The 26,690-nt window shown below is 34.4% G+C and overlaps 3 protein-coding genes and 2 non-coding genes across 6 annotated transcripts; 3 read left to right on the forward strand and 2 right to left on the reverse strand.

Annotated features, from left to right (window-relative positions):
* Positions 1–4,408: 4,408 nt before the first annotated feature.
* TRNAC-GCA (transfer RNA cysteine (anticodon GCA)) lies at positions 4,409–4,480 on the reverse strand. The gene has a single exon. It is a non-coding gene; the product is annotated as a tRNA-Cys (tRNA).
* Positions 4,481–4,896: 416 nt separating this feature from the next.
* On the reverse strand, positions 4,897–9,254 carry LOC145631267 (uncharacterized). The gene is made up of 14 exons (XM_081683354.1): positions 9,203–9,254; positions 8,919–9,079; positions 8,777–8,825; positions 8,384–8,530; positions 7,269–7,366; positions 7,086–7,155; positions 6,841–6,931; positions 6,526–6,595; positions 6,340–6,435; positions 6,075–6,174; positions 5,927–6,004; positions 5,753–5,847; positions 5,458–5,615; positions 4,897–5,261 (listed from the first exon to the last, which is right to left on the reverse strand). The coding sequence occupies exons 1-13, from the start codon at positions 9,252–9,254 to the stop codon at positions 5,463–5,465; spliced, it is 1,260 nt and encodes a 419-aa protein (XP_081539480.1). The 3' UTR covers positions 4,897–5,261; positions 5,458–5,462.
* A 2,344-nt stretch (positions 9,255–11,598) lies between these two features.
* On the forward strand, positions 11,599–20,601 carry LOC145629943 (uncharacterized). Its single transcript, XM_081682182.1, has 8 exons — positions 11,599–11,751; positions 12,065–12,191; positions 12,613–12,675; positions 12,752–12,877; positions 13,124–13,225; positions 13,295–13,506; positions 13,823–15,602; positions 19,912–20,601. Exons 1-8 carry the CDS (start codon positions 11,690–11,692, stop codon positions 20,446–20,448), a joined length of 3,009 nt encoding a protein of 1,002 aa, XP_081538308.1. The 5' UTR covers positions 11,599–11,689; the 3' UTR covers positions 20,449–20,601.
* Positions 20,602–21,710: 1,109 nt separating this feature from the next.
* Positions 21,711–21,803, forward strand: TRNAY-GUA (transfer RNA tyrosine (anticodon GUA)). The gene is made up of 2 exons: positions 21,711–21,747; positions 21,768–21,803. It is a non-coding gene; the product is annotated as a tRNA-Tyr (tRNA).
* A 54-nt stretch (positions 21,804–21,857) lies between these two features.
* LOC145631395 (actin-related protein 2/3 complex subunit 4) lies at positions 21,858–26,208 on the forward strand. 2 transcript variants are annotated; one of them, XM_081683470.1, is made up of 9 exons: positions 21,858–21,980; positions 22,849–22,914; positions 23,013–23,065; positions 23,325–23,352; positions 24,236–24,310; positions 24,409–24,513; positions 24,674–24,763; positions 25,679–25,806; positions 25,897–26,208. In XM_081683470.1, exons 1-8 carry the CDS (start codon positions 21,978–21,980, stop codon positions 25,766–25,768), a joined length of 510 nt encoding a protein of 169 aa, XP_081539596.1. In that variant the 5' UTR covers positions 21,858–21,977; the 3' UTR covers positions 25,769–25,806; positions 25,897–26,208. The 2 variants fall into 2 exon arrangements, with proteins under 2 accessions (XP_081539596.1, XP_081539595.1); XM_081683469.1 differs by lacking the exon at positions 21,858–21,980 and adding an exon at positions 22,287–22,445.
* Positions 26,209–26,690: the final 482 nt, after the last annotated feature.

The following is a 26,690-nucleotide window of genomic DNA, read 5'->3' on the forward strand; positions in this document are numbered from 1 at the left end:
AGATAAGATTAAATTTTAATTTTTAATTTTTAATTTTTAATTTTTAAAATAACTATCACGTGGCAGATGGTACTAGTACTACATGATGTGGTAGTTAGCTCACAAGCTTTAGATACAAATTTTGATTGTCTCATTTGTCAAAGCTCAAGACTTGCCGAAGACAAGAATTTTGGTATGCGCAGGGGCAGAACCGTTGGGACTGGGGTAGGTGAATCGTAGGGTTATAACTTATGATTGCGACTTTTTTTTTTTTTTTTTAATCCTCGTTCAATCTTATTTTACTTGTTTTAATCGATTTAATAATCCTTATAGATATTGTAATGGTTAAACGGGACAAGTAAATATGAGAAGGGCAATCTTATTACTCCGTTCATTCTAATTTAGTAGCACGAGATTTAATGCTAATGAAAAAGTAAATACTCTGTGGTATAGGTACAGAGTACGAAGGATTTGAGTAGAATAGCGTAAAATCTAAATTCAAGAGAAATAGTAGAGAGGAAAATTTATTTATTTATTTATTTTTAATAGAGAGGAAAATTTATTGAGTAATAACAAAATGAAACATATAAATTGGAACACTCTAAAACTCAAATAAAATAAAATAAAATTGGAGGATGTAAAGTTTTTGTGTGTTTCTTAAATGAGGCAAGTACTAAAAATTAAAAAAAAAAGAAAAGATAGTACAAAGTAAAAAGGCTAAGGTGTCGTTTGGTTGCTATGGGAATTCACTTCCCATAGAAATTTGTATTTCATGGGAATTAAATTCCTGCATCAAAATCATGGGAATTGTATAAAGTTGTTTGGTTGGCAAGAGGGAAGTTGCAAATCATGGGAAATTTGACTTACCTAGGGGGGGTTAGGTAATTAACTTCCCATGTTTTGTGGGAAGTCACAATTCCCATGAATTTGCAATTCCCTCATTTACACTTTTTATTGTCAACCAAACAACTCATGCATTTTCAAATTCCCATGATTTTCCACTTCCCCCATTTTTTTTGTGTAACCAAACAACCCCTAAGGGTAAGTTTATCCCTAGTCTTAAGGTGAGTCGTTAGACAAGTCTTGAGTAAGATTCTAGCAATAATCTCTACCAAGACTACATATAGTCTTGAGATAAGTTTTGGATTCCAAAACCCATCTTGAGACTATACAAATGGACAAAAATAATTATGTTGTCCAATAATGAGTTGCCAACTCACCACACTAAAATAATTAATAAATATATAAATAAATTAATGTTATAAATATTAATTGGATAAGTAAATCTGAAGTGGGTCTTGGAATAATGTGTGAAATTGGAGAAAGTCTTGTATGAGTCTGAATAATAAAAAAGTAATTAAAAGTTAGTGGAAATCTGATGTGGCAGAGTCTGAAGTATAAATCTCAGTCTTGGGATAAACTTACCCTAATGAAGCACACATAATAAAGAAGTAGAAAGATCAATGAATAACAGGGCGACTGGATGGATATTAGATAATGATAGATGTAGGCCATGTAGCCCTTAGGTTATATATAAACATTAAATATATTTTTTAAAATGAAAATAAGTTGGGAATTTATGACATAGTCACGAGCAAATCGATGTAATTAATGTTAATTTATCCTCAATCTTTCCATTTGTAGTTTCTTATACATAGCCTTCATTTTCCATTTTATAAAACTAAACACAATTTTAGACCTCAATGTTCCAAAAATAAATTATTCCAACTTTAATTGACCTAAAATTCTCAATTTTATAAGAGGTTTTCACAATTTACCGCAGGCAACTCCAAAACTGATTTGTTTATCAAAAGTTTTTTATTTATTTATTTATTTATTTTTTTTAATTAGGACGATAAAGTAAACTAAAATGATACATCTAATATAATAATGTTCCGCATTTGATCTCTTATACGAGTTATACCATCTTCAATATCCATATTGTCATGAATCTCATGATCACCATGATTTGAAAATGTCTAAGAAAACTACGTGCTTGCATGTCTTTTTCCTTAACGATTCTATTGTAGCATGAAATTAAAAGAACATTAAACACGGAGTATTAATTTTGACGACAAATTGTAGCATGCATGCTTGCATTTCCTTTATTCATATTTAATTTTCTTGCGATGTAAGTTAATGTCACAAATTTACAAATGATATTATTTTCCCTAGCAATGATATACGTACGTAACTATATACTTCCAATAAAAGATGATTATAGTCAAATATTTGGAGTTAAATTAATTTGTTAGTTACTCAGCTTCACATCATTGGTAATGAATACTTAATCTCGTAATCTTCTTACTTTAAGGTTTTATGTATGCGATGATCATTTTACTTTGTGTAGCTCTATAGGTTGTTAATATATATTGAATGAGTATTGGTTTTGTGGTTCACTTACATAACACATACACATATTATAAATTGACTATTATGATGCTTACTAGGTCTTTTGTAAACTTGTATATTTTTTTTTGTTGGTAAGGAACCTGTATACTATATAATCGAACATAAACTATCTTTTAATGAAAATTATATAGTGGTCTTTTAAAATATAATTACCATAATGTTTTAATAATAATGTAGTTTAACATTTTAGATATAAAATAATATTATCAACATTTTTTTTTATTTATCCAGCTTCTAAGCTATGTTTGTATTTTGGATTGCATAGGTTCAAATTGAGTGTATCTTAATTTGAGTTAATCAAATCATCTTACAGAATATATTCTTAACAATAATGTAAACATTAGTCAACTATATATACTATTCACAAATCACCTAAAATTTAAAATTATTTAAATTTGTGATACATTAGTCTGCTATTACACATAAATAATAATAATAATTTCCCACAAAATGAATCACAACACGACTAAAACGAGCATGTATAAAAGATACGAGGATCATAGTTTTGATTTAAAAAATATAATTAGTGATTTATGGTATATTCTATGTCATTATTTAGCAACATAAAACAAATTAATAATAGTATCTCTCTCGGGTAGTCTCCCACGCACTCTCCTCGTGCACCTCGTGCTATATTATTGCACGGTCGGTCCAAATGCTCACCCTCGTGTCTCACATGCTGCTGCCGTTGCAAAGATTACCAACTAACGTTACTCAAATTTGAGTCTTCAAGAGGCATGTAAATTAATACACCCATAATTCATAGACTACACATGTTTATAAATTAGTCTGAATAAAATAATAGTGTAAATTATATTGTACTCTTACGGTCTTACCAATCAAGAAAGGTTTAACTCACTCGATAAAAGTCCTCTTACATTAGATTATAGAGATTTTCGAGGTAAATGAGTCTAATAAGTAGATCAATCTGAAAATAACATTTTACTCTTATGCCATTTGCTTAGCTTAGTTAATCTAAGTAAAATAAGTATGGTTAATTATATACAATACATGTTGAAAATGTTATGTAAACAAGTCTATAAAATTAATAATAATCATGTAAGTTGTATTATACTCTTATAGTCTTATTTCATTTCAAAATAATAGTCTTATTTCATTTCAAAATAATTGATTAAGCTACAATAATCAAATTTACAGCCCATTTTGTTTTACTCATAAGAAGATTTGTAGTTGGCCAAGTCAAAACAATACTAATCAAAGTGCTACTACTAAATTACTAATGAACACTCATACTGACTGTTATAGCTTAAAATCAACAACATAGAGCTTGACTTTCCTCTTTTCTAACAATCCCGAGTTTGGCATTTGCTTCATACATTTCGTAGCATTAATCTTATTATTCAAAGTAGTGCTCCTTTGTACACACTCCTTTAAATAGTCAAATTTTTACTAGCAATAGAATAAACCACACTTGCGCCCATTTGATTGGAAAAAAATAATAAAATAAAACTTAACATGAACGGACAAAAAAAATCCCAAATTGTCGGAGTAACTAGAGTACTAGACTCAATGTTCGAACCTCCTATAATTTGTAGAAATATTCGACCCAATTAAGCAATTTTTACTATTTTATATATTTTTACTAGTAGGAATACCGTTACAACACTTACTCACGTAGTATGTATAAACTATTGAGTAGTTGATGGATGACTAGCTAGGAAAATAATAAATCTAGTAAGTAAGACTTATCTTTGTGTTTACATTACGCAACACTAATGACTAAAAATCCATGATGTGGTATGGTGTAGTAGTAATTTAATGTGTAGCCAACTACCAATCAACCTTTCCTTTGTGTTAAATCCTCTGCCACACATGACTGAGTGATTTTGGATCGTCTTGCAGAGTTGTATCCACCAAATTAATGCCCGCCCCTTTCAACAAACAGAGAGGTAAAATGGTGCACCAGAAGATAGACCATAGGTTATACAATTCATTAACATTATGGGATATAATTCAAAGTTTGATATTAGACTTAAGTATTCAATGCAAAACTGTAAGGGCCCAACCGGGTTCGAACCGGTGACCTCTTGATCTGCAGTCAAATGCTCTACCACTGAGCTATGGACCCTTTCTTGCTTTTATAATTACAATAACTATTATTATACCATATTTTAAGTATTCATCGACACAAATCTTGTGAATTTAAGTATTCAATTTTATTTTTTTTTTAAAAAAAGAAGAAATCTTATATATTTATTCAATCTAATACAGTACAAAGTATACAAAAAATAAGGGGATCTTAGTTGAATAAGGTTTTATACAAATTTACATCAACTTCAAATTTTTTTTTTTTTTTTTTTTTAATGACGACTTCATGATCCAAGTCATCCAACTGCACATAATCTCTATTTTATAACAAAGAGAGAACTCAATTTCCTCATTTTCAAAGAATTTTGGAGCATCATTTACCTGTTCCTGTATCAAAAGACATGCCAAAAATATATGTCGTCCTTTGAACAAAAATTTGGTAGATTTTTAACAAAATTCAATCCAATAATCTCTATATTATAATTTGATCCAACTAGGACCTATTGGTATATTTCTAATTTGTGATGTTTCAACAGGAATGAGGAATAATGGATGTGCACTTGAACACATCAAATTTGGCTAAAGAAAGGAACATTAATACTTTTCTACTTCTATGTACATGTATAACAAAGAATTATTTCCATGTATTCGTTCATAAGGACACTCAATTGAGTCCCCAAACTGTAAAACTTAAGTATATCCCATGTCAGATATATATAAACCCATACCTAAGTCGATACTTGAATCCGGTTCAGAGGATTGTAGATTCATAGTTTCCCAGGCTTATATCAGAGCAAAGTTGACAATAGCAGCTTCATAAACTGTAAAAATATGGCCACAGTTTAATCAGAATAACAATATCCTTCGATAATTAGTAATCAAGCTTAAAGTCACATTGATAAGCAGTTAAAAGATGTGACAGGAATACCTTATATGTGACAGGAATACTGATAATAAGCAGTTAAAAGATCATTGATTTGCTGAGAAAAGACGAAACTACATAAATATAGCTGTGACCTTGACTATTCTTGATGGACGCCAAGGTGAGTATAGCATTTGACCGATCCAACCAGAGCAAGGGCTTCTCTAAGTGCCTCACTTAGATACACAGGACAATCCTCTATATAAGCAAGACCATGCTGTGATTGCATGGATCTCAATATTCTTCCAACAATCTGAAAAGCAATGCATGAATCTTGATGACCTCCCTTACTGTGTGATGGAGAGCTAAAGATGGCTAATTGAGTTTTAACCATGCAGTATATGATAATGAAGGAGAAACATGTTAATTTATACAGATGTACAATTGTACCTTCCTAGCATAACCACCATATGCTATACCGCCAATGAGTGATGATTCTGATGAACCAGGTATATATTCAGTTAAGATCCCATCTTCAGGATTCCCTAATGAACAGTTTGAATGAGTTAAGCAGAAATGAGACCAATAAAGACTTAACATATTTGTAGGTGTCATAAATATTACTCATGGTTTGAAAAATTCCCCGTTCCTTCAACCCATTTATGGTGTGAGCATTAGTGCCACCAGCCAATTGAAGAAAGCCTGTGAAGCTACCAATTAGCTACTAAGAAAGGAAATAATTGGTATAATGCTCATAAAATTCACAACAAACCAGGGGGTCTATCCTCGGCAGCAGCCAAGCGAACAGCAAAAGCAAGTACTTCCCTGGTGGCCCCTCGTCCAATGTCTCCACTCATTGGGCGTCCATCCAACTAATGCCAGAATTAAACTTAAAATTATTGGGTTGCTGGACCAGCAGAAAAAGGGAATAACAGTATAACAAATGGTATGTAATACTTGTTTTCAAAAACAAAGAATGGAATGTAATACTTCAGAATAGTTTACATTGATGATAGATGGAAAAAGAGAAGAGAAACCTGCCATAGATTGAAGCAACTCAAATTTGGTTTCATGACTGAGAACATCGTGTTCATTAAGGTTGTAGTCGCTTCACCCACATCTGGTAAGCTTATCTGAGTATTTGAAGGTAAAAATGCACATTAATAGAAATCAAATATAGCTGTTTGATCTCAATGTGTATGAAGAAACATGTCCAGTCTTACAGCCACTAATCTCAGGTGGCTAACAGATTCTCCCATTCCATTCCAGAATTCCTTAAAGGAATCAGTCTGCCTGTCGAAAACCACTACAGGTTAAGCAAAAGAAAGAAAAAGGACGTTTTGTGGAAAGCTTTTATTATGAGAACTTCAATGAAGAGGATACATTACATTAATTGTTATTTTTAGATATTTTAACAATTAAAACATTAGCCATCTTGACTTTAAAATACACCTATTGAGAATAGGTAGCTCCACAATAGAACTCTGTAGTTTGTACATAAAACTAAATCAACTAGATGTAACAAATTCAGGGATTACCTTCCATTTGTATGGATTTCAATAGCATCAACATCATTTCTTCTGACCAGTTGAGCAGTAGAAACAGCATCTCTCAAGTAGGTAACTGCCTCTGTAAAAATAATGCGCATGAATGATGAATGAATAAATACCAAAGTAAAAGCTGAAAGCATACAGAAGAACTGTAAATAAGTCTGAGCACTACCTACAACAATATTCAAGAGGACAAAGGACCAGGGGTGAAGTGCCTATGGAGAACTACTCACTTATTTTATCGTATGGGCAGACTGGAAGGCAACGTCCACACCCATAGCATCGCTCATTAATCACTCCTCCCTGCAGGTCAATTGGTACGTATATCAAATACATAGAATAAAAACTGCTGCAATATTTGAAAAAGCAAGATATATAAACATCTACACAATTATTGTTTAGGCATAAGGACATACCTCCAAGGAGTCTCCTTTCTTTAATACAATAGCATTGGCAGGACAAACAGCCTCACATGGTCTCGAGCAATTTAGTGGACACTCCGATGGATCAAAGGCTGTTAAATACGAAAAGTTACTAAGAGAAAAAAAGTAGCCTAATGTGAGTTGATGTAGCGAAGAAATATCAGGACTTTAATATTTGCATAACTGAAGTTACTGCAATGTGGGTAACCCCAAAGTCGTCAATCCTACACGAGCTTTATTCAAGGGACTTGATTATTAGTATCAGAATGGTACAGTCTAGGTATGGGATTCAGCCATTGTCCGAAGAGTGTCCCAAGTGTCCATCCTAATACTATCACCATACTACCATAGTCCCATTTCAACAGTAATGATAAATAAACCCAATACAGATAGTGTGAAATGAAAAGTCCATTTGACACAGAGCATCACACTCAAAGGGGCAAATGAAGCCGGAAGCTACAAGTTGTCAAATGAAATGCGTACGCATTCACCCCTCCTAGGCTCCTACAGTAGCTTCACTAGGGATGATTGGCATTGCTACCCTATATTATCAAAGCCAATAAAATTGTTAGAACTTTCAAGGCATCTATTCCTGTGCTCACATTATATGAAACCATTATAGTGTTTGCAACAGTATGGTTACAAATGAGAACTTGGTAATAAAACCAGAGTTATAATCAATACCATATTGATCAGAGGGCACAGGAATGAAGGGAAGACAAGACAACAAAGAAACAGGTTTTTATGTACTGGTAAACAATCATCAATTAATGCCTTCAAACTGTGCTAAAATGTGTTTTCTAGCGTACTTATATGTTAACTTATGATTCTGATCATAATTACAGCCTAATTATCACTGTTTTTTCAAAGTTGTAGTGATGAATTTTGTTTTTGACAGCATACATCCTTCTATTAGACTATGTTCACTTGTTATCCAGCACAAATGCACAATCTTCAAGTTGTTTGAAAGTAGGAATTAGATTGTATCTAAACTAGCTAACTCCACTTAATCAAGGACCAAAACAAGCAACTTATTAACAGTCACAAGTACCAATCTTTCTTACAATTGCAAGTATTGAAGATAAACAAATAAAAGCATTACAGATTACCAGCTTTACGAAAATGAAGGTCTTCATCATCATTGACACTAATCATAACCCATGGCCGGCGAAGTGACACTATTTTCATGGCTGCTTCAATTCCTTCATTAACCGCACTCACAACCGATGCATCCGCCGCACAATCAATACAATCAACTACAAACACAACATACCACCATAAACCCCAAGAAAAAACACACACACACAAAACTCAAAACCAATTTACAAGTTACATAGGCAGTAAACTATGTTACTCGAACTCTTCATTTCCCTCAAGTGTACCCGTGCAGCCGTGCTGGATCATCAGCACTCGGACATGGGTAGGACACTTAGACACATACCCAGTTCAACACGAGTACCCGAGTCTGAGTAACATAGGTAGTAAGTAATAACACAGTGTACCTCCAGCAAGGGTGTAAACTAGAGACAGATTCCTTATGTCAACAACATCCTACAGACAAACAAAATGATCAAATTACTTCAATTCTACAAATTGAAAGATGGGGTTTGTAAGGGTTTAAGAATAGATGAAATTGATTAGTACCTCAAAGCTAGCACCACAAATGAGCTTGACCCAATTGCCCTTTTGAAGGGATTCTTGAGGTGGGGTTGCAATTGAAGGAACCCCAGTTGAGAGTACGAGGTTTTTGACACTTTTAAGGTGGTTGTTGTTGTTGTTGTTGCTGACATGATTACTCACTTTCACTACAAAAAAAAAAACCAAAGTTTGAATTTTGAGGTAAGAATTGAGGAAACTAGTTGAAGAGAGAGAGAGAGAGAGAGAGAGAGAGAGAGAGAGAGAGAGAGGGGAAGTAAGTAGAAAAGTACCTTGTTGGTTATGGAGGAAGAGTGAATTGCAGCAAGATAAGGTGAAGGCCATGCCAATATGGACTATGGGTGATTATTGATAGAAAAATTGAGCTAATGTAGAATTGTGGAGGTAAACTTAAAAGGCAAAAGCTAATGAGTGCCCGGGGCGTTAAATAAGAGAATTAAATTGTAAATATTAGAATAAAATTAACATTAATTACACCGAACGACGCGTGTTTTTGTCATGAATTTCTAACTTAATATCATTTCAACCAATATAATTTATCCTTATCTAACGCTCCGGGGCGCTCGTTAGCAAGATCCTATTTTTTTCATTTTTAGCTTCTTATATGCAGCCTTAAGGGCTGCACATATCTTTTTCCTTTTATTTAAGTCTAAATTGTTTAATTCAGCGCTTTATCTTAGGACATGAAAGATCCTCCAATTTCGCTCAATCGGTAATTACTTCAATTAACTTTACCCAGGCTTTTATACATGATTGTTACTTTGTTAGGGTTATAGGGTTACTCACTCGGTTAGGAATTACTACTTGGTCAAATGTTACTTGATCAGTTTGAAGTTATCCGATCGGTTAGAAATTACTAAGTCGATCAGGGTTATTCAATTGGTCATATGTTATTTATCAGATAAAGGTTACTTAATAAGTTAATTTACTATTAAAAAAAAAAAAAAAGTTAATTTAGATTTACATGTATAGGCTTGTAGCTGCACATAATATTATAATGTGGAATTGATGCAGACCTGCTCAATGAAATTATCAAATTACCCTTCTTCATTCCTGAAATTTTAAGTAGGGTTTAAGGTAAAACCCTAGATAAACCCCTAATCATCTTCCTGCTATCTTTCATTCAACCCTTCATCTCCATACTCTGCAATCGAATGCGTCCCATTTTCGTGAACTAATTCTTCCATAATCATGGAAGATTTCGGCGATGATTTCGGCGAGTTATACGCCGACATTGAAGTTCATACGAGTTCAGCAATCAATGGAGTACCAGATTTTTATCAATTGCACAAAAACCAGCAACAGCAGGAGCATTGCAAAGAGGTGGGAGTGGATGAGAAGAGAGAGATTGATTCAGCAAATGGAAACGGTGAGATGACTGAGAAGAATTCTGAGATGGGTATTAATGGGGTTGATGATTTTGAAGTGGAAAATGTCAGTGACAGTGACAGTGATACTGATGATGATTTTGATATTGTTGTCAATGACGAGGATATCGGGCCGAAGAAGGGAGGTGGAGATGGGAGGAATTGTCACGAGGAGGCGGAGGATGGTACGGAGGCTGAGTTTGTTGCCGGGGTTTCGGAGAAGAATTTGCCGGGAAAGAAGACAATGCGGGTTGATGTGGATGGAACGGAGCCGAGTGGCGGTGATTGTGGTGGGGAGAGAGGGAATGTAGGGAAGAATGGTTGCAATTCGCAACACATGGTATGTGTATTCGAATTGCATTTGGGTTGATCATGAATCCTAGTTTTATTTGCTTATATGGAGGTGTCTGTTTTGCATTATTTAAATTTCATTGAATTCATAATTGATGTTGCAATTAGATTATAGCTATGTATATGAGAGAAGCGATATGATTTGATCAATGGCAAGGTTTTCTTATGTTGTTTGCTTATGAAATTATGATTCATAATTGATGTAGTGCATTGATCATTTTAGTTGTATTTAAAGGTTAAGCACATATTTGTTGTTAGTTGTCACATTGATATTTGGACGGATTGATAAAATTTCATGGGTGTTTTGAAGTGATATACAACATTGCAGTGGCAATTAAAAGTGCGATAGATAACAATTAATACTCGGGTTTAATTCTTGTGATCACACTAGTGTCATGGTAAAAATATATTTTCACTTGATCAATCTGTTCATACATAACTCAACTTTGCACATGCCCTTCATTAATTGTGAGTAAGTTGTAGTTTATGGTGCTGTTGAATACGTGGAAAAGTAGTGTTAGTCTCCTACTCTCCTATATATTGGAGAGTTAGGAGAATGGTAGCTTAGAACTTATTTTTTCTTCCATTTATAGCCTATATTCAGGTCATGATTGCTCTTTTTTGTTTTTTGAGTCATTTACACATCAGGTTGCAGTCATTTGAATCTGATCCTGGCTTATAGGTGTAGGTAATATACTTTGTCGTGAAATGATATCAGCTGCCTTTACTGATTTATTGCTCTGTCTTCAGTAGGCTTTGACTCTTTGAGTTGAATTTTGACATGGAAACTGTGTATAGCATTTGAAAGATAATAAGAGGACAAATCTGTTTAGATGCCTCGTCAGTTGTTATCCTTTTTTACCCATACTTGTATTGATTTTCTTTTGTATTGTAGATGGATAATCTCTGTGTTAGAAACTGATTTCATGTTTTGTTTATGCTTAGTATCTAAGAAGATATGGCTCGGTCTTTGCGGGAAATCAACGAGCTATAAGCTCTTGGAAACTCAACAGAGAGGATGCTTGGTGTGGTCAAAATACAATGTCAGGCTTTGTTCACGGTTTTTCTGGCAATGGAAATAATTTTTGGCTTCCATGGTATAGGTAAGCGCAAATGGAAATGTTTTTTTTGGATAGTCTTTGTTTGTGCTGAACTCAATACAAGGGACTATAAATTGTAAAGTATTTTATTTTGGTAATGTCTCTCCCCTTAACACTCTTTTTCTTTTTTGGTTGAGGGGATAAAAAGAGATTTGTACTGTCTGTTGCTTTGGAAATTTCCCCTGGCACCATGTGCTACTCCTATTAATTTCTCTTGATGCTGCCTTTTTGGTTCTAATTTGCCTGTTTTTTTTTTTTTTTTTTTTTTTTTTTTTTTTTTCTAAGAAAATGTGGACATCTTGCTATTGTTTTTCAGAACTATTGTAGATGTGGACATTGATACGTTAGAGGAGAAGTCATGGACACGTCCTGGGGCTGATATAACAGACTACTTTAATTTTGGTTTTGATGAGGAAAGTTGGAGAAACTTTTGTCATTCACTGGTGGGTAATTCTGAGCTCTACTGCCAAATAAGAACCCCCTTCATCCCCAGAATAGGGGCTTTTTAAAAAATTGGCCCAGTTGTGGTCCTTGTAGTGATCTTATGGATATCTATCTTAGTTTTCGAATAAGGAACTTTTCCGCATGGAAGTATCCTTTTACAGCTTTGACCTTTACTTGTTAATGGCTATATATCTTCTTGTCTTGTCTGAGATCAGCCAGCATGCATGTTTATCTGATTTTGAAAAACTCCTTATGCATTTGAGATGGTCAGGCCGTTTATCACCCTTACTATCTTGTGACACATTCCTTTTTCAAACAGGACTTATGTTTCTAAAGCCTTGATTATTTATTTAATTTAATATTTATTTATTTTTATTTATGACTTCCTGAAGGGATTTTTGACCTTAATTGACTGTGTAGGATCAATTACGCCATCAAACGACCAGTCAGACCAGAAACAAAGTTAACAATAGCTTCAAGCTGGTAGGATTTGTGTTGCATTAGAACTTTTGAAGCTACTCTGATTGGGATTTTGAGCTTTTCTTCTGCTTGTAATCAGAAAGCTGAAGCTGGAGCTACTAAGGAATTAGAGTCTGAAGGATTTGTTGAAGCAGAGTCTTCCCTCAATGGGCTTAGAAAAATTACTTCTCATGAGTCAGATTTTGCTACTAAGCAGTTCAAAAAGGTGTAGTTCCCTAAATATACTTTACCCTTATTGTTGTTAACTTGTTTTGCAGTTTTACCATCAGGATAGTTGTTTGTTCACTATGTAATCTATTTTTTGCTGTTATTACTGCGATTTGCCTCCGTTATTTTTTCTAGTTGCTCATTTACAAAAATTATTCTTTAAAAAAGAGGAATAATCGTTTTCCATCTTGTGCTTCATGATGTATGATTCTCCATAAGGGGCTCACTCACTTCTTTTGTGCAGCAAATCGGTCAAGCCATCCATGTAGAAGACAGCAATGTTGAGCGTCAGCCATCTACAGATGGAAGGCGTCCACGTAATCGTGATTCTGATGTTGTCATACAGGTATTATTTTAACATGTATCACAATTAACTTCACATTAAGAGTTTTCTAAACAAACTGTGTTTGGCTAGATAACTGTGCAAGATCCAGAAGAGCCCTCCAGTTCTGGCCTTGAGGAGCCAGATAATACACTTGGAACTCAATGTAAAATGTCTGAAAAAGGGTTTGGCGTTGGACAAGTTGAGCTTAAAGCCGAGAAATCTGGTGGTTCCAACGCTTATGAAATGCTAAAGAATTCTGAGGAAAAATTTCAAAGTTCGAGTGTGTCGTCTGATTGCAAAAGGTTTTCATCTTATCTGACTCTAAAATTGCTTTTTCTTCAATTATTTATAAACTATTGTGTTGGCTCCTTTTAATATATCTGGTTCTGCTATGTGTAGCAAAACTTCATACTTGTCTCATGACCCTCCTCTCCAAAATCTAAATTCCTCTCTGTTTCGGATGTTCTAAAGAATCCAAACAGTATACATTCTTCTGAAGACCTAAACTGACATTTATAATTCTTTTCTCTTGTTACACCTTGGTAGTGCATCTATCCAACTTTATCTCACTATGGATAAAATCTTAAAACATTTATGAAAATGTATGTGTCTGTTCAGATCACACGAGTCTGCAGCAGTATCCAGTCAGAAGCTTCAGGATTCTTATGGAGAAAATCCGAGAGTCATGAAAATTCTCAATAGCTCTGTGGAGGATGCAGATAATGGTAGCAATACGACAGAAGCAAACCCATGTGTGGCAGATATAGATTTATCATATGATAATCATGGATGCACTAGCCCTTCTCCTTCTCCTTCTAATTCTAATACTTGGTCTGAGGCATTAAAAGATGATTATTGTGATTCAAGAAGAAATCGAGATCCGAGAAGATCACCTTCAGATTCCAAAAAGGAAAGGAACCAAGTGGCTAAAGCTGATTATTGTCACTTGAGGAACAGAAGGGATGATAAGAAGTTGAATGAAAGTGGTGGTAGGTATCGTGTAAGAGTCAGAAACTTCATCAAAGAAGACCTGAAGCACAATGAACGGAGAGTTCGGAGACATTTGAAGTGGAAGAGCCACAGTTCTGAAGATAATAACTATCTGATTGACACGGCAGAGCACAGCTATGGAGTGCACCATTCAAGCGTACACCATCATAGAAGTGAAGAATGGTGCCTTACCTCTGCTTCTGATGATGAATATTGGCCTAGTTATAGGGATAACAAATCCTCCTTTGGATGTTATGATAGAAGGTCTGTTGAAAACAGGTTTCGGGCCAAACGAAAGATGGATTTTGATCAACAAGATCATTGGGGATCAAGAGATGAAGTAGATCTGAATTTTCAAAGAGAGTGGGATGAGGAGCAATACTTTTCTGACAGACGCATGCAAAGAATGAGAGGTGTAACTGTCCAAAAAGATGATTGGCATCTTCAGGAAAGAGAATGTTTAATTAGGGAAGAAAAACCTTTCTTTCGGAACCAAGAACATTCCACGTTGAGGTTTTCTTCTTCCCATGATACTAATTGGCCTAAACAACAAAGGGAATATGACAATGTTCACTTTGATAAAAGAAGAAAACATGGCCGGCCATTTCAATTTAGGAATTCCAATGGGTCTGAGCACAATAAATATGCCAGGTCCAATCCCTTGGATGATTGGCAAAATAATTATCTAGATTTGGAGAATAGACATGAAAGACGCTTATGGTATTCTGGAGTAGAGGTAGGAGCATCTGGCAGAGAGAATGAATGTTTGGAAAGTCCATTTGATGAGGATTATCCGCGATATACTTTAGATGATGTTGATGAATGCTGGAACAGACAAACTCCCACATCTGCTCATGATTATCATGAGTGGTTTCCTACTCATGGTGAAAGAAAGCATCAAAACACCCTCTACAGAGATGATATGGATGATCCTCAATTATATACAAGACATGAAAGACATAGTAGGTCTATTTCTGCCAAGAAGGGCACAGGTAGTAGGCAGGTTTATGATGACAGGGATGCCTATAATAGATATGATGCTGCTAACTACCTTGATGAGGATGACTATTTTGAGGATTATGAGGAAAGAAGAAATACCTTTCGGTCCAAGGGTTCGAGTTGGGCTGAAGATAAACTCTTAGATGGATGTTCTGATAATGATTTTAGCATTGAGAATATGTTGGATTCGTTCAATGGTATTCCAAGATGTAATTGGCATGGGGCCAAACATAGAGTTGGGCCTGGTAGAACTACTATGCATACACAGACAATGAAGAATAGGTTTGGAGTGGCAAGTGGTGGTGGTAGTAAATCTTATTTCAAGTCTTCAACAAGATATGTACGTGAAGGCATTGGGCTATGGGCCAGGAATTCAGTGGAAGTGCAAAATACTGTTAGGGAAAAAAAGGTAAAGCTGGGGAAATTATTTTTGATCTTCTATATCATTGTATTTGTATCCATGATATCTCCCCATATTTTGGGGAGAATCATTTTTCTTAATGCATTATGCATATCTCTTTTCAAATGCGTAATACCTTGTACTTTCTTCTTCATGATCTCTATAAACAATTTATTAAAGATTGTTCATCCTCTTGCTCTGTCTATACTTTGGTGGTGGTAGCACCATTGTAGATGAAATTGGAACATAAATTCTGTGTAGATAAATTAACCTGATCATACTTTTGGAACCTAACAAGATCTAGATAGGGTTTCAATTTCTTGTCTTCACTATTAATTATAGTCAGCTGTCAAATTTATGCTTGAATATAATTTATAGATAGTGGAACACTCAGAGTACAGAGTTAGATTGTCTTGGGCGTTTGAGTAGTTCAAAATTTTTATTTTTGAATTTATTTCCTTAATTGTAAAAGTGGAAAGAAACTTTAGATACCTTTTTTTCAGTGATGAAAATTACTGTAAATTTTGTACAAAACTCTGTAGCAAGGCTCTTTACTTTAAAAAATTGCTTATAATTGAGTGCTTATAGATATAAGGTGTATGTTTTTCACTTGGATTGACTATGCTCTTTATTTTGTTTCTTGTATTGAATATACTTCAATTTTCCTGTGTAATTTTATTTGGATCCTCGAAGGCATGCATCTAAGTGCGATTGCTGTTGTGCAAATCAGCGCTTATAACTGTGGGGAACTATTTGCATCTGCTATAAGCAGCTCTCACAATCTTTGTTGTTTACTTGTTTTCTTTTAGGTGTGAATGTGATTGCTATAGTACTGTGAACTTTCATGTACTCAATGTCCATGTAACTGGTTATTAAGGATCACTTCTTGACTAGTTTCTGACAACTTTGTCTTTAAATTATGTTTCTCATGCTTGAGTGATATGCACCAATTACCATCTCTGTCAATCATCTCTGTTTCATCTAACCATGTGCACCCACCTAAAGAGCTATTAGTTCTCCTTAGGATCTTCACTTATGCTTTGATTGGGATGCTACATTTATGTATTGCGCACATCTCTTTCTCTGCACCAGAACATGTCCATGGATGTTTGATGTATTATGCATGCATTCTTAAGCTAATTTTGTTATGCAGATATTTCTCCCTCTGAACCTTTTTTTTTTCTACGTTATATTCATGGTTATTAATGCAATTGATTACTCATGTAATCGCAAGCTTTTAGCATTGCTCAAATATTCATCATTGTGAATCTTAGTGTTGCTTTTTATGATGTGAGTAATATCTACTTATCATTGTGCTAATTGGATACATGTCTCTGTATTTGCCTGTTCGATCTGTACATGTAGACTCAACCTATTTTGTGTTGTCATCCCTTAATTTCTTAGTTAATATGCAACATTTACTGTAGTAAAAATTTAGCATGCAGTCCCCAGAAAAAGATTGCTCTTTGCTTGAAAGCTGCAAGGTTTCTTACAGACGTGAACTTGAATGAAGGAATATTATCTTGCAAGCAGGTGGAAATCTTGATGAGGAGTTAGTTGATGACTTCCTACTTTTATTGCCTAGGGTTTCTTGATTGCAATTATTTTTATCTTTCTTTTGGATTAGTTGATTTTAATCCTGTAAATCAAATGATGTTCTGGTGGCTTGGAAGAAGAAGTTATCTTACAAGTAGATTGCGAAATGTGGAATCTATTTTGGTGGTAGTTGTGGGAGAGGTATTGGAAATTTTCTCAGGGGAAAGCTTCATCATGCCAAGGTAATTTCTATACTTGAGGGTAGTGTACAATTGGAGCCAAGGGCTTCTACGCGGGTACAAGTGTAGAGTATAGGTACATAGTTTAGTGTCACTTATGTATGGACTCAAAACTTAGGTCATGGATACACTGTCTTAAAAAAGAACACAAATACTGACCATGCCATTTATGAAAAATATCGACTTTATTACTGAGTTTTTTTTTTTTTTTTTTTTTTTTTTTTTTTTTTTTTTTTTTTTTTTTTTTTTAAAGATTTATGGGATCATAAATGTTTGATTATCTTGTCCTTTTTCAGACAATATTAGTATGAGTGGCTTCAGAATTACTATTAGATCTTTTAAATTTATAAATTTTGCTGTACTGAAGTGCTCAATTAAATGAACTTTTCTTATACTGTCTTAATATTGCAGGGAGTAGGTAGCTTACAGTTTAGTGTATCTGTGCACTTCTAACTTTGTAGGATTTCCATTCTATGTTTATGAGAAAATGGCTTTTAAATATTATCATTGCTTGTGAATTTTGACTTCTGAGCTAGCAATTGTTAGCTTTTTTGTATGTTGGTCTTATACTCTTATGTCAGGATTCCTTTTGGCATGATTGATGTAGTCTGCCACATAGCTGTAATGTGAGTCAATGTTTGGTGATAAGATTTTGTGAACGATATGGATCATTAGCTAAGTGTACTTATTTTCATTTTCTTTGATTGTGTCTGCTTCTTGATATATAGTTCCTATGTCATGGTACACTTTTCCGAAAATGTCCTCTTCATGTCACAATGCTGATCTTTGATGATTGAATCTTTTTAGTTTATGCATGCACACATGCTTCTTTGACAGCTTTATATGCTGATTTTAGAAATATTAATTGCTAATGCATGCTAGCTCATAATTTCTTTGGACTAGGCAATGAATTGAGTCTAAAAAAGCTGGTGAAAAAATGATCATTATTTTCATTTCTAGATTGTTACCTGAAAAATATACTATTTAGACTTTGTATTGGTCGGTGTTATGATAAGCTGGACGTCACTTGGTTGTATCCACTCCTCATTTCATGTTCTATCATCTTTAAACAGGGATTTTTGTTGAGGATGATGGTTATAGGGCTCATAGCTCCATGCAATCTTATGTTGGATTAAAGTGAAATTGAAGATGGACTTCTCAAACTAGAGTTGTGAGATTTGTTCTGAAACATATTCTGCTTTAGTTTTAAAAAAAATAAACGAAGACTTTGAGGAACATTAGCTTTGACACCACGTAGGTGATGATTCAAGAACATGATAGTAAACAATAAGATGAATTTCTTGTTCCTCAATAGCTCAATGGTAGAACAAGTCTGTCAAGCTTTCCTGTGTATCTGATCACAAGTTGAATCTAGCATTTCTATCATTGCATTATTAGGCATTCTGAAGTATTAGACCTATCAAGATAACTCTTCACTGGAACACTTTGGTATCAATTACTCTTGGAATGACAGGTAGTCAAACTATTAGTCATTTGATAAGAGTTAAAAGAGGATACTTGTTCATTTTTTATAATGTCAAGCATTATTCCTATGTTAGCATTTCTAATGCCAAGAGTTTAGCTCCTATCTGCAAAGGACCTGGAAAACTTTGAACTTTTCTTTTTAACTTTAAGTGTTGATGCTTGATGTTTTATGCGTTAGGCAGTAGTTGGTAATCTTGGTATGTGGTTTCTTCTCATGAAAATTTGTAGATGTGATTGGGCTGCAGTAAAGACCCATGTCCATTGTTGGATAATGCTATTATCATTATTAGTTGCTGTATCTCTCTTGGAATGCTGGCTTTTTGTCTCCTTTTATGTGTTTGTTTTTATCTATTTTTGGACTGAATATGCATTAATGTGCTCTTCTATACCACTGTCCCCCCTCCCCTTGATCAATCAGTTGCAGAGGGGGTGTTGTTTCGAATGTTTGTGACAGTAGGCTTTTATATGTATCAGGTATACTAATTGCATAACTTGTGTTGAGGATTGATGAAAATAGACGGCCCTTCCTTTTATTTGTAATGGGTTTGCACCAGTCATGTGTTTTTAGTTTTAAAGAAGTTTTAGGACTGACAAGGTTGCAGGCTGCAGCATTGACATTGGAAGTGACATTGGGATGGAGAAATTCATGTCGAAATAGGTTCACATATATAGTTTAATTGTCAAAGAATATGTTCTAGTGCCCTCATGTTTTCATCTTTTATCTTTACGGGGTACCATTGCTTGCAAACTAAGCTTTAACTGTCATGATAAAGAGGGCAAGGCAGTTCGTGTTGGCTCTTCATTTAGTTTCAATTTAGTGCGTTGTACTCTGCTTCATAGGTATCCCTTATATGAGCAGTCTTTGATATAGTCGCATCTTCCTTTTATCCACTTTAAGATTAATCATATTGCTAGATGTTTTGTTTGTCTCTGAAACCTCTGAAGCTGTGCATTGGTTGTCTTGCATTTCCTTATGAGACTTGTTAATCGCCCCATCAACAATGACGGGTATACATGCCTGATCTTGTAACATTAATTCATTATGATACACTCTGCAGTTACTTGGGAAATTTTCAAATGCTGGAAGTCTGCCAAATGATGATGCTTGTAAACAGTCTGACAAGAGGTTCCAGAAGCAGTTCAAAAGGCAACAGAAACCAGTTGAAGTTTTCCCTCACAAAAAGATGGTGAACAAAGGTTTAAATAGTGAAGCACTGCGGGATAAGCTACCTATAATGAACCATAAAAATGCTACTGATCTAGAAGAGGATCAAATACCTGCAGAACCCGAAGCTGAATTTCTCAAGGTAAAGAACGGTCCTGGTCCTGTATACTTAACTCAGAAAGTCCCTATGAAAGAAAAACCATTTCGTAATCAGAAACCTGTGAGTCAGAATGGTGCTTGTGTATACGATGAGAACCGAATACTTGAGACTAAGGCGAAGATGGAAAAGAGAATGGAGCGCTTTAAGGAGCCAGTATCTGTGAAAACAGATACAGATCCTGACCCTAAGCCAGAAGGCGATAGACTAGCTGAAACAGCTGAATCCAAGGGACAACGGCCAGCAAGAAAAAGGAAATGGGGTGGAAGCTGAGGTACTGGTTTTCTTTGGTTTAGTTTTATATAGCAAAGACAATAAACATAGGATGAGTTTCATATCACAATGTCACATTGATTTATTCTTGTGTAAAATTTTGGTGGAAGTTGACAGTAATTTCATTTGCTATCTTCATTTGCTATCAATAAATTTATTAGTAAACGTACTCGTATATTTGTTCTGCATAAATTGTCCCTGCTTTGCATTGTCATCATATATTTAGGTGATTCACTAATCTGTCTCATAGCCTGTGTGTGCTGTGTTGGTGTTACAAATCACTCAATTGCAACACCAATCACTGGCTTTTCAGAATTGAGGCAATTGGACAAGTTATGGCACTTCGACTTTGCTCTCCTCACTTGAAATCTACTAAAGTGAAATTATTTACAGTAGATCTTTGAATATGGATTTGGAGTAACCAAGTTATAGTTGAGCAAAATGCTAAAGAGCACTGAACAAGTGTTACCACGATTTTTGGATCTAGATCGTGCTTCTTTAAACACCTTTTACTGCCAAGAAAACAAGGCAAGCTTTTGCTTATGATGGTAAGAAGTAGTTATTATATTTGTAAATCTCTTTCAGTTGACCCAACAAAGTTGACCCGACATGACAATATGATACAATAAAAAAGATTAGTTTCAAACAATTGTCCCTTAATTCAAATAGATCAATATAACCCTATGGTTTAGTAGATGTGTCGAGATATTACTGTGATTTCAACTCAAAATTGACACGATATACACCATTTTGGAATGCCTGAAATAAGATATGAGATTAACATTCTGCAACTATACTTTGAGTAGGAAGTTAGGGTTTGTCACACATGAATTTATAAAACGATGTTGCAATTGGGAATAAGGAATTAATCACTGTTATAATTTTCTTCACATTTTACTTTAATCATGTCTGCTCAACACACACATTTGTTTAATTTTATCTAAGTAGTCGAATGTTCAAACACAATTAATGAATCTAGTCACATTAGTACAATAGTACGAACACAAATTTGACATGACACGGCACGACACAACACGATACGACATAACACAACATATCTATTTATAATCTCTATTTTTTTGCCCATTTAAAACCAAACCTAAAAATGAATAATAATTTTAAAAAAAAAAACTCCTACACCTAAGGATTAACCAACCAATAACATATTATCAATTTCATAGTTTAAAGACTATACCCATTGTATTTGTTTGACATATCTAGTTACATATAAATCCTTTTGTTAGGGATAAAAAATCAACAAACCGACCTTAGCTCAGTTGGCAGAGCGGAAGACTGTAGTGGGTTATTAGCCTTCAGGCATCTTTAGGTCGCTGGTTCGATTCCGGCAGGTCGGATTTTTTATTTTTCACCTTTTTTTTAAAATTATTTATTTATTTATTTATTTTAAAAGTTTTTAACTTTCTTCTTAATCCTTCACTATTTCACTGCCCACTTTCCAATTCAATTGGCTGATCCAATAATTTTGCTTTTCTGAGAAGAATTTTGCAAAATCAAAATCCCAATTTTCTATGGTATGTCTTCTCTAATCTACCAAATCAGATTAAAAATTTGATCTTTTGATCCGGGTTCATCATTTCTTGTTAGTATTATCTCGCGTAATTAAGGAATTTGATGTAATCTATTATTTATATGTAATCTCTCTCATTGTTAGTTTACACCAATTGTAATTAATATAGTTAATTATATGTATTTTATTTCTTATTTCTGTTGAACGTCATTATCTTTAGATTAAGTTTCAAATGTGATTGTTTAATTTCTTATTATAATATATTGTGGTGCTGGATTGATGACGTCTATATAATTGACAATTAATTTTTAAATAATATTGTAGAAAATGGAAGTCATGCTAGAAGAACATGTTTTGGATCTTAGCTCAACTACCCCAAGTCTTTGTTTTATGAAAATTTATTGTTCTCAATAAAAATTTGGTTTCTTTTGTGTGAAAAATTTCAAGGATGTCTTCTACTGCAGAAAAAGTAAGCAAGTCTAGATCTGTTTTTTTTTTTTTATTGAATTTGTTATGTGATTGTGTTGAAAGAATTGTAGGGTTATGCTTATGCTGCTTTTACCAATTTATTTTTTTTGGGTTTATTTGGAGAGTTGCTGTCACAAGTTTTATCCTTATTTTCAATGATGGTTGCATTATTCGAATTTTCGAATGCCGGATGCAATGGGAGTGTGGGATTGATGAAATTTGAGGATTTTGAGATGCCTTGTATATGATGAAATATATATATTGGTCTATATGAACTTGATGTTTAGGGGTTGTGTTTGTTGGTTAAGTGAACTTGATGTTTAGGGGTTGTGTTTGTTGGTTAAGTTGTAGCTGGCCGTCTGGCGCTGCGATGGTGTTGTTAATTAGTCTTGTTGAATGTGCAGGCGAACACAATGCGGTTGTATCTGACTTGCATAAGGAACACTTTGGAGGCTGCTATGTGTCTACAGGTATTTCTGATTTTCTGCATTGGTTCTTTTATTAATGTTGCTGAAATATTTTTTGCTTTTTTTGGAGGATTCAATGTGTTGTGGTGTGTTTGTTGCAGAATTTTCCATGTCAAGAAGTAGAAAGACATAATAAACCAGAAGTTGAAATGAAGTGAGTGACTTTGACATAGTATCTTTTCTTCTGTTGTTAGATTTTGGGGTTTTTCTATGGTTTTTTACTAGATCTTTTCGAGCTAAAATGATCATATGCGATGTCTGAAAATTATTCTATTCTCGTGTTCATGTCCTTGGAAAATTTTACTTCTACAATCTTCATGAAATTTGGCCTATCCGTTTCAGATAATGGTCCATTACTTCATTTACTTAGAAAGCTGCACTTTGGTTCTTATATTTCTAATTTTTCTTTTCAGGACGAGCCCTGAGCTTCTACTAAATCCTGTAAGAAGATTTCCTATATTCAGTAAGACTGCAGTTTCTTGAGTAATATCCTGAGCTACAATATAAATCTGCCTTTTAAGTCCTATCCTTATGATTTGCTTTCTTAAATGTGCCTTCGAATAAGGTTTTCACTGTATCCCATAAACACATCTACATGATTGTTTCAGTGCATGTATATAGTTGCATCTATTTGGACTGTAAGCATTTTGCTGCTGTTTCAGCTTTTCTGTCAAGGCCTTCTGACTTCTTTATCAAATTAGCTACTTTGGTTGCCAATGGTTGTGATCTCATTTGGCTGCTAATTCGAATGGATTTTTCTGGATGCCATTTTGATGACTCTTCCTAATTACATTGGACATTGGAGTGTAATTCTTTATTGTCTGTTGGAGATTTGAGGCTTCTTAGAGTTGAAATCTGGAACCCATGCTTAGGAAAATTTTAGGGAAGCTCTGGAATATTTCTTCAGATCTTCAAACTAAAAGACTGGGGAGCTAGCAGTTTTATGAGGATGGCAATGTGAAACTCTCTTGTCAAATGTGGCATATCATTTTCATTTATCTAGATGGTGTTAAAATCTTTATCGTCTTTCATCCTGCAATGTGATGAGCATGAGTACTAACAGCCCGAGAACTTGAGAAGTCTAGCTGCTGAAGGACTGTTCTAGTAGGGGGGAAAAAAATATTCAAGAGAACCATTGACAAAAACTGCTAGTTATGTATCCTATTTCGGGTCATATTAGTTATAGTTGTTTTGTTGCTTAGCATTCATGGTGCATGCAACGGATATCTTAGCTTATATGTATGGAAGTTGTTAGTTTGTATGTTTTGTGTCAGTCTTTCCACTCATTCTTTATATAATAATGTCTTTGTGGATGTTATTGCAGGTAATGATTTGTAGAAATGAGGCTGAAAAGTGTTTGATAGAAACATCAATAAATTCCCTTAGAATCAGCCTTAAGGTAGCTATGTTTTCTCAGTTTTATGGATTATTTAGATAACTTAAGGTTGGTCTCATAAGTAAGTTCATTCTGTGCCATATTATTTTTTACGTTTACAGGTAAAACAGGCTGATGAACTTGAGAATATACTTGCCAAAAAGTTCCTTAGATTTTTGTCAATGAGGGCTGAAGCTTTTCAGGTTCTGAGGAGAAAACCTGTACAGGTATCATATTAATGTTCAACTTCTGTTAGTCATGAGTAAACAAAACGATCTGGCAGTCACTTGCTGATTCATGTGTATGCTGATTTGAACTTTGAATGATGTTTCATTTTCCGACAGACTAAATAATAACATTGTACGACCACTTTATTCACTTTTGCAGGGATATGACATTAGCTTTCTCATCACCAATTTCCATTGTGAGGAGATGCAAAAACAGAGACTTATAGATTTTATTGTGCAGTTTATGGAGGTAAGACTTTTTCCGTCAATTCCCATTTGATATTATGGCTATATGATTTTTGTGTGTAGTGTATTAGTTTAAATATCTCTCCTAACCAATTTCATGTTGTTAAAACCCTGTATTCAGCAATCTTTCTATAGATTAACAATTGGCTTCCTTAGAATAAATTACATTCTTGTCAAATGTACTTCAACAACTTAAAAGACATATACTTTCAACTCTTTACTAAAATTATGTGTCATGCCACATTTGTTGAAAAGAAAAAAATAAAAAAAATTATGCCTTTGTATACCATTTTACACTTTCAAACTGCTGCAAGGCTGACAACTTTGCCTCGCATCTTGATAGCAAATCAAATCACAATCAGCTATCCAGACTTGCAAACAGGTTTAGGCCTTTAGCTAACCCTTTCTTGGTCAAACAAGATCTGTATGTGATGCCGGTGTTGGACTATCACCGTTGCAAGAGGCCAATATTTAGAGTGTAGAAAAGATGTGTCTATATTCATTTCAGGTTATTGAGTTATTGATCTTAGTATCCTTACCTCATTGCGCTATCCCAACTTGCTTCTTCTGTTGGATTAATTGCCAAGCCCTGTATATCTAAATTAAAGTTGAGCAACTCGTTAAATTTTAAAGCTTGACCGTGGTCTGAGGTTTGATAATTCCTCAATCAGTAATCAGTTTTTTTTGTGAGGCCCCATCATTCCCCAATCCTGTCAGGGGCAGAGATAGACATCTCATAGGCTGTGTATTAAACTTCTTTTGGAATTATGCTCATGTAATGAGCTTAGTTCTTTCAGTATTGAAGTGTGGTTAGCTTCGGAATCTGACAAGTGACATCGTGATTTGTTACCAAAATATTCACAAAGTAGAGAAGTTACTTGATTGCTTACTAAAATTTGTTGTTAAATAAAAATTGCAGGACATTGATAAAGAGATCAATGAGTTGAAATTGTCAGTAAACACTCGGGGGAGGCTTGTGGCTACCGAATTTCTTAAGCAATTTGTATGAAGGAATCAGTATCGAAGCTTGGTAGTTTACAAGACATGGTAATAAGCACTCAAAAGTGCAATTCCTAAGTTATAAATGGTTTGTCTTCATTCTTCACCCATGTTAAATCAAATCCTCCCATCTTTCAGGTGATACAGCTTCCTCAGCTGGCAAAGGAGCTGACTAGTGCTGTGCTAATGGACATTCCGCTTTTTCACCAAACGATTGAAAAGAAGCAGGGAACTTGGATAAAATCGAAAGGAATTCCCGTTACCTTCATGGGGTAAATTGTGGTATCTTGCATTATGTGATATTACAGAATTTTAACTATTAGTTGTAAATTTGTATGTTCGGTTTGTTGCTTTACAATACTAAGTAGCTGCAGTCTGCATTACAATATACTCCGTATGGTACAATTGATGAGAAGTTGCTGAAATCTAGATATCAGTTTTCGCAGTTTACCTTCTGGTTTTGGTGCAAAATTACGGATGTTAGTTCTTTCTTGATCTCTCTTTGATCACTTGCTCAAAGCGGTCAATTCTCAAGGGTGTCCAAGAAGATGGGTAGCTGTGTTTCATTTCTACTTTTTTGTCCAAATTTTTTCTAATTTTTTTAGGTTGAAATTAAATCAATCCACTTTTATGTCGAACACCCAAGTTAAGGATGAAAGTTCTTAATGTCTGAAATTGAGATTAATTCAAATTCTTTTTGTTTTGCCCATGGCCCCAAGTACCCTACCACTTCATAGTTTTTGCTTTACGGGCACACCTAAAGTTAGGTTCACAATTATTATTAGTGTTGTTCTTATGGAGTACATGAATGCGAGGTATCTAATACTTCATCCTTCGGAATGAACAAAGTTACAAATAGAGCTAGGAATGGGCCAAGCTGATACGAAAATGACCTAATCGGGCAAGAGCCATCACAAGCTTGATACGACTTG

The sequence above is a fragment of the Chenopodium album genome, chromosome 5 (genome assembly GCF_948465745.1).
Source record: "Chenopodium album chromosome 5, dcCheAlbu1.1, whole genome shotgun sequence".
Lineage (NCBI taxonomy): Eukaryota > Viridiplantae > Streptophyta > Magnoliopsida > Caryophyllales > Amaranthaceae > Chenopodium > Chenopodium album.

Bases quoted from the DNA above. Each gene is read 5' to 3' on its own strand.
- LOC145629943 (XM_081682182.1), top strand. From the start codon at position 11,690: ATGTCAGGCTTTGTTCACGGTTTTTCTGGCAATGGAAATAATTTTTGG. The intron at 12,192-12,612 runs GTGGGTAATTCT...TTGACTGTGTAG, and splicing joins GAAACTTTTGTCATTCACTG to GATCAATTACGCCATCAAAC. The intron at 15,603-19,911 runs GTAAAGCTGGGG...TACACTCTGCAG, and splicing joins ATACTGTTAGGGAAAAAAAG to TTACTTGGGAAATTTTCAAA.
- LOC145631395 (XM_081683469.1), top strand. From the start codon at position 22,425: ATGTCTTCTACTGCAGAAAAA. The intron at 24,311-24,408 runs GTAGCTATGTTT...TTACGTTTACAG, and splicing joins CCCTTAGAATCAGCCTTAAG to GTAAAACAGGCTGATGAACT. The intron at 24,764-25,678 runs GTAAGACTTTTT...TAAAAATTGCAG, and splicing joins TTATTGTGCAGTTTATGGAG to GACATTGATAAAGAGATCAA.
- LOC145631267 (XM_081683354.1), bottom strand. From the start codon at position 9,254: ATGGCCTTCACCTTATCTTGCTGCAATTCACTCTTCCTCCATAACCAA. The intron at 6,005-6,074 runs GTTTGTTGTGAA...GTAGCTTCACAG, and splicing joins TGCCGAGGATAGACCCCCTG to GCTTTCTTCAATTGGCTGGT. The intron at 5,616-5,752 runs GTACAATTGTAC...ATTGCTTTTCAG, and splicing joins ATGGTGGTTATGCTAGGAAG to ATTGTTGGAAGAATATTGAG.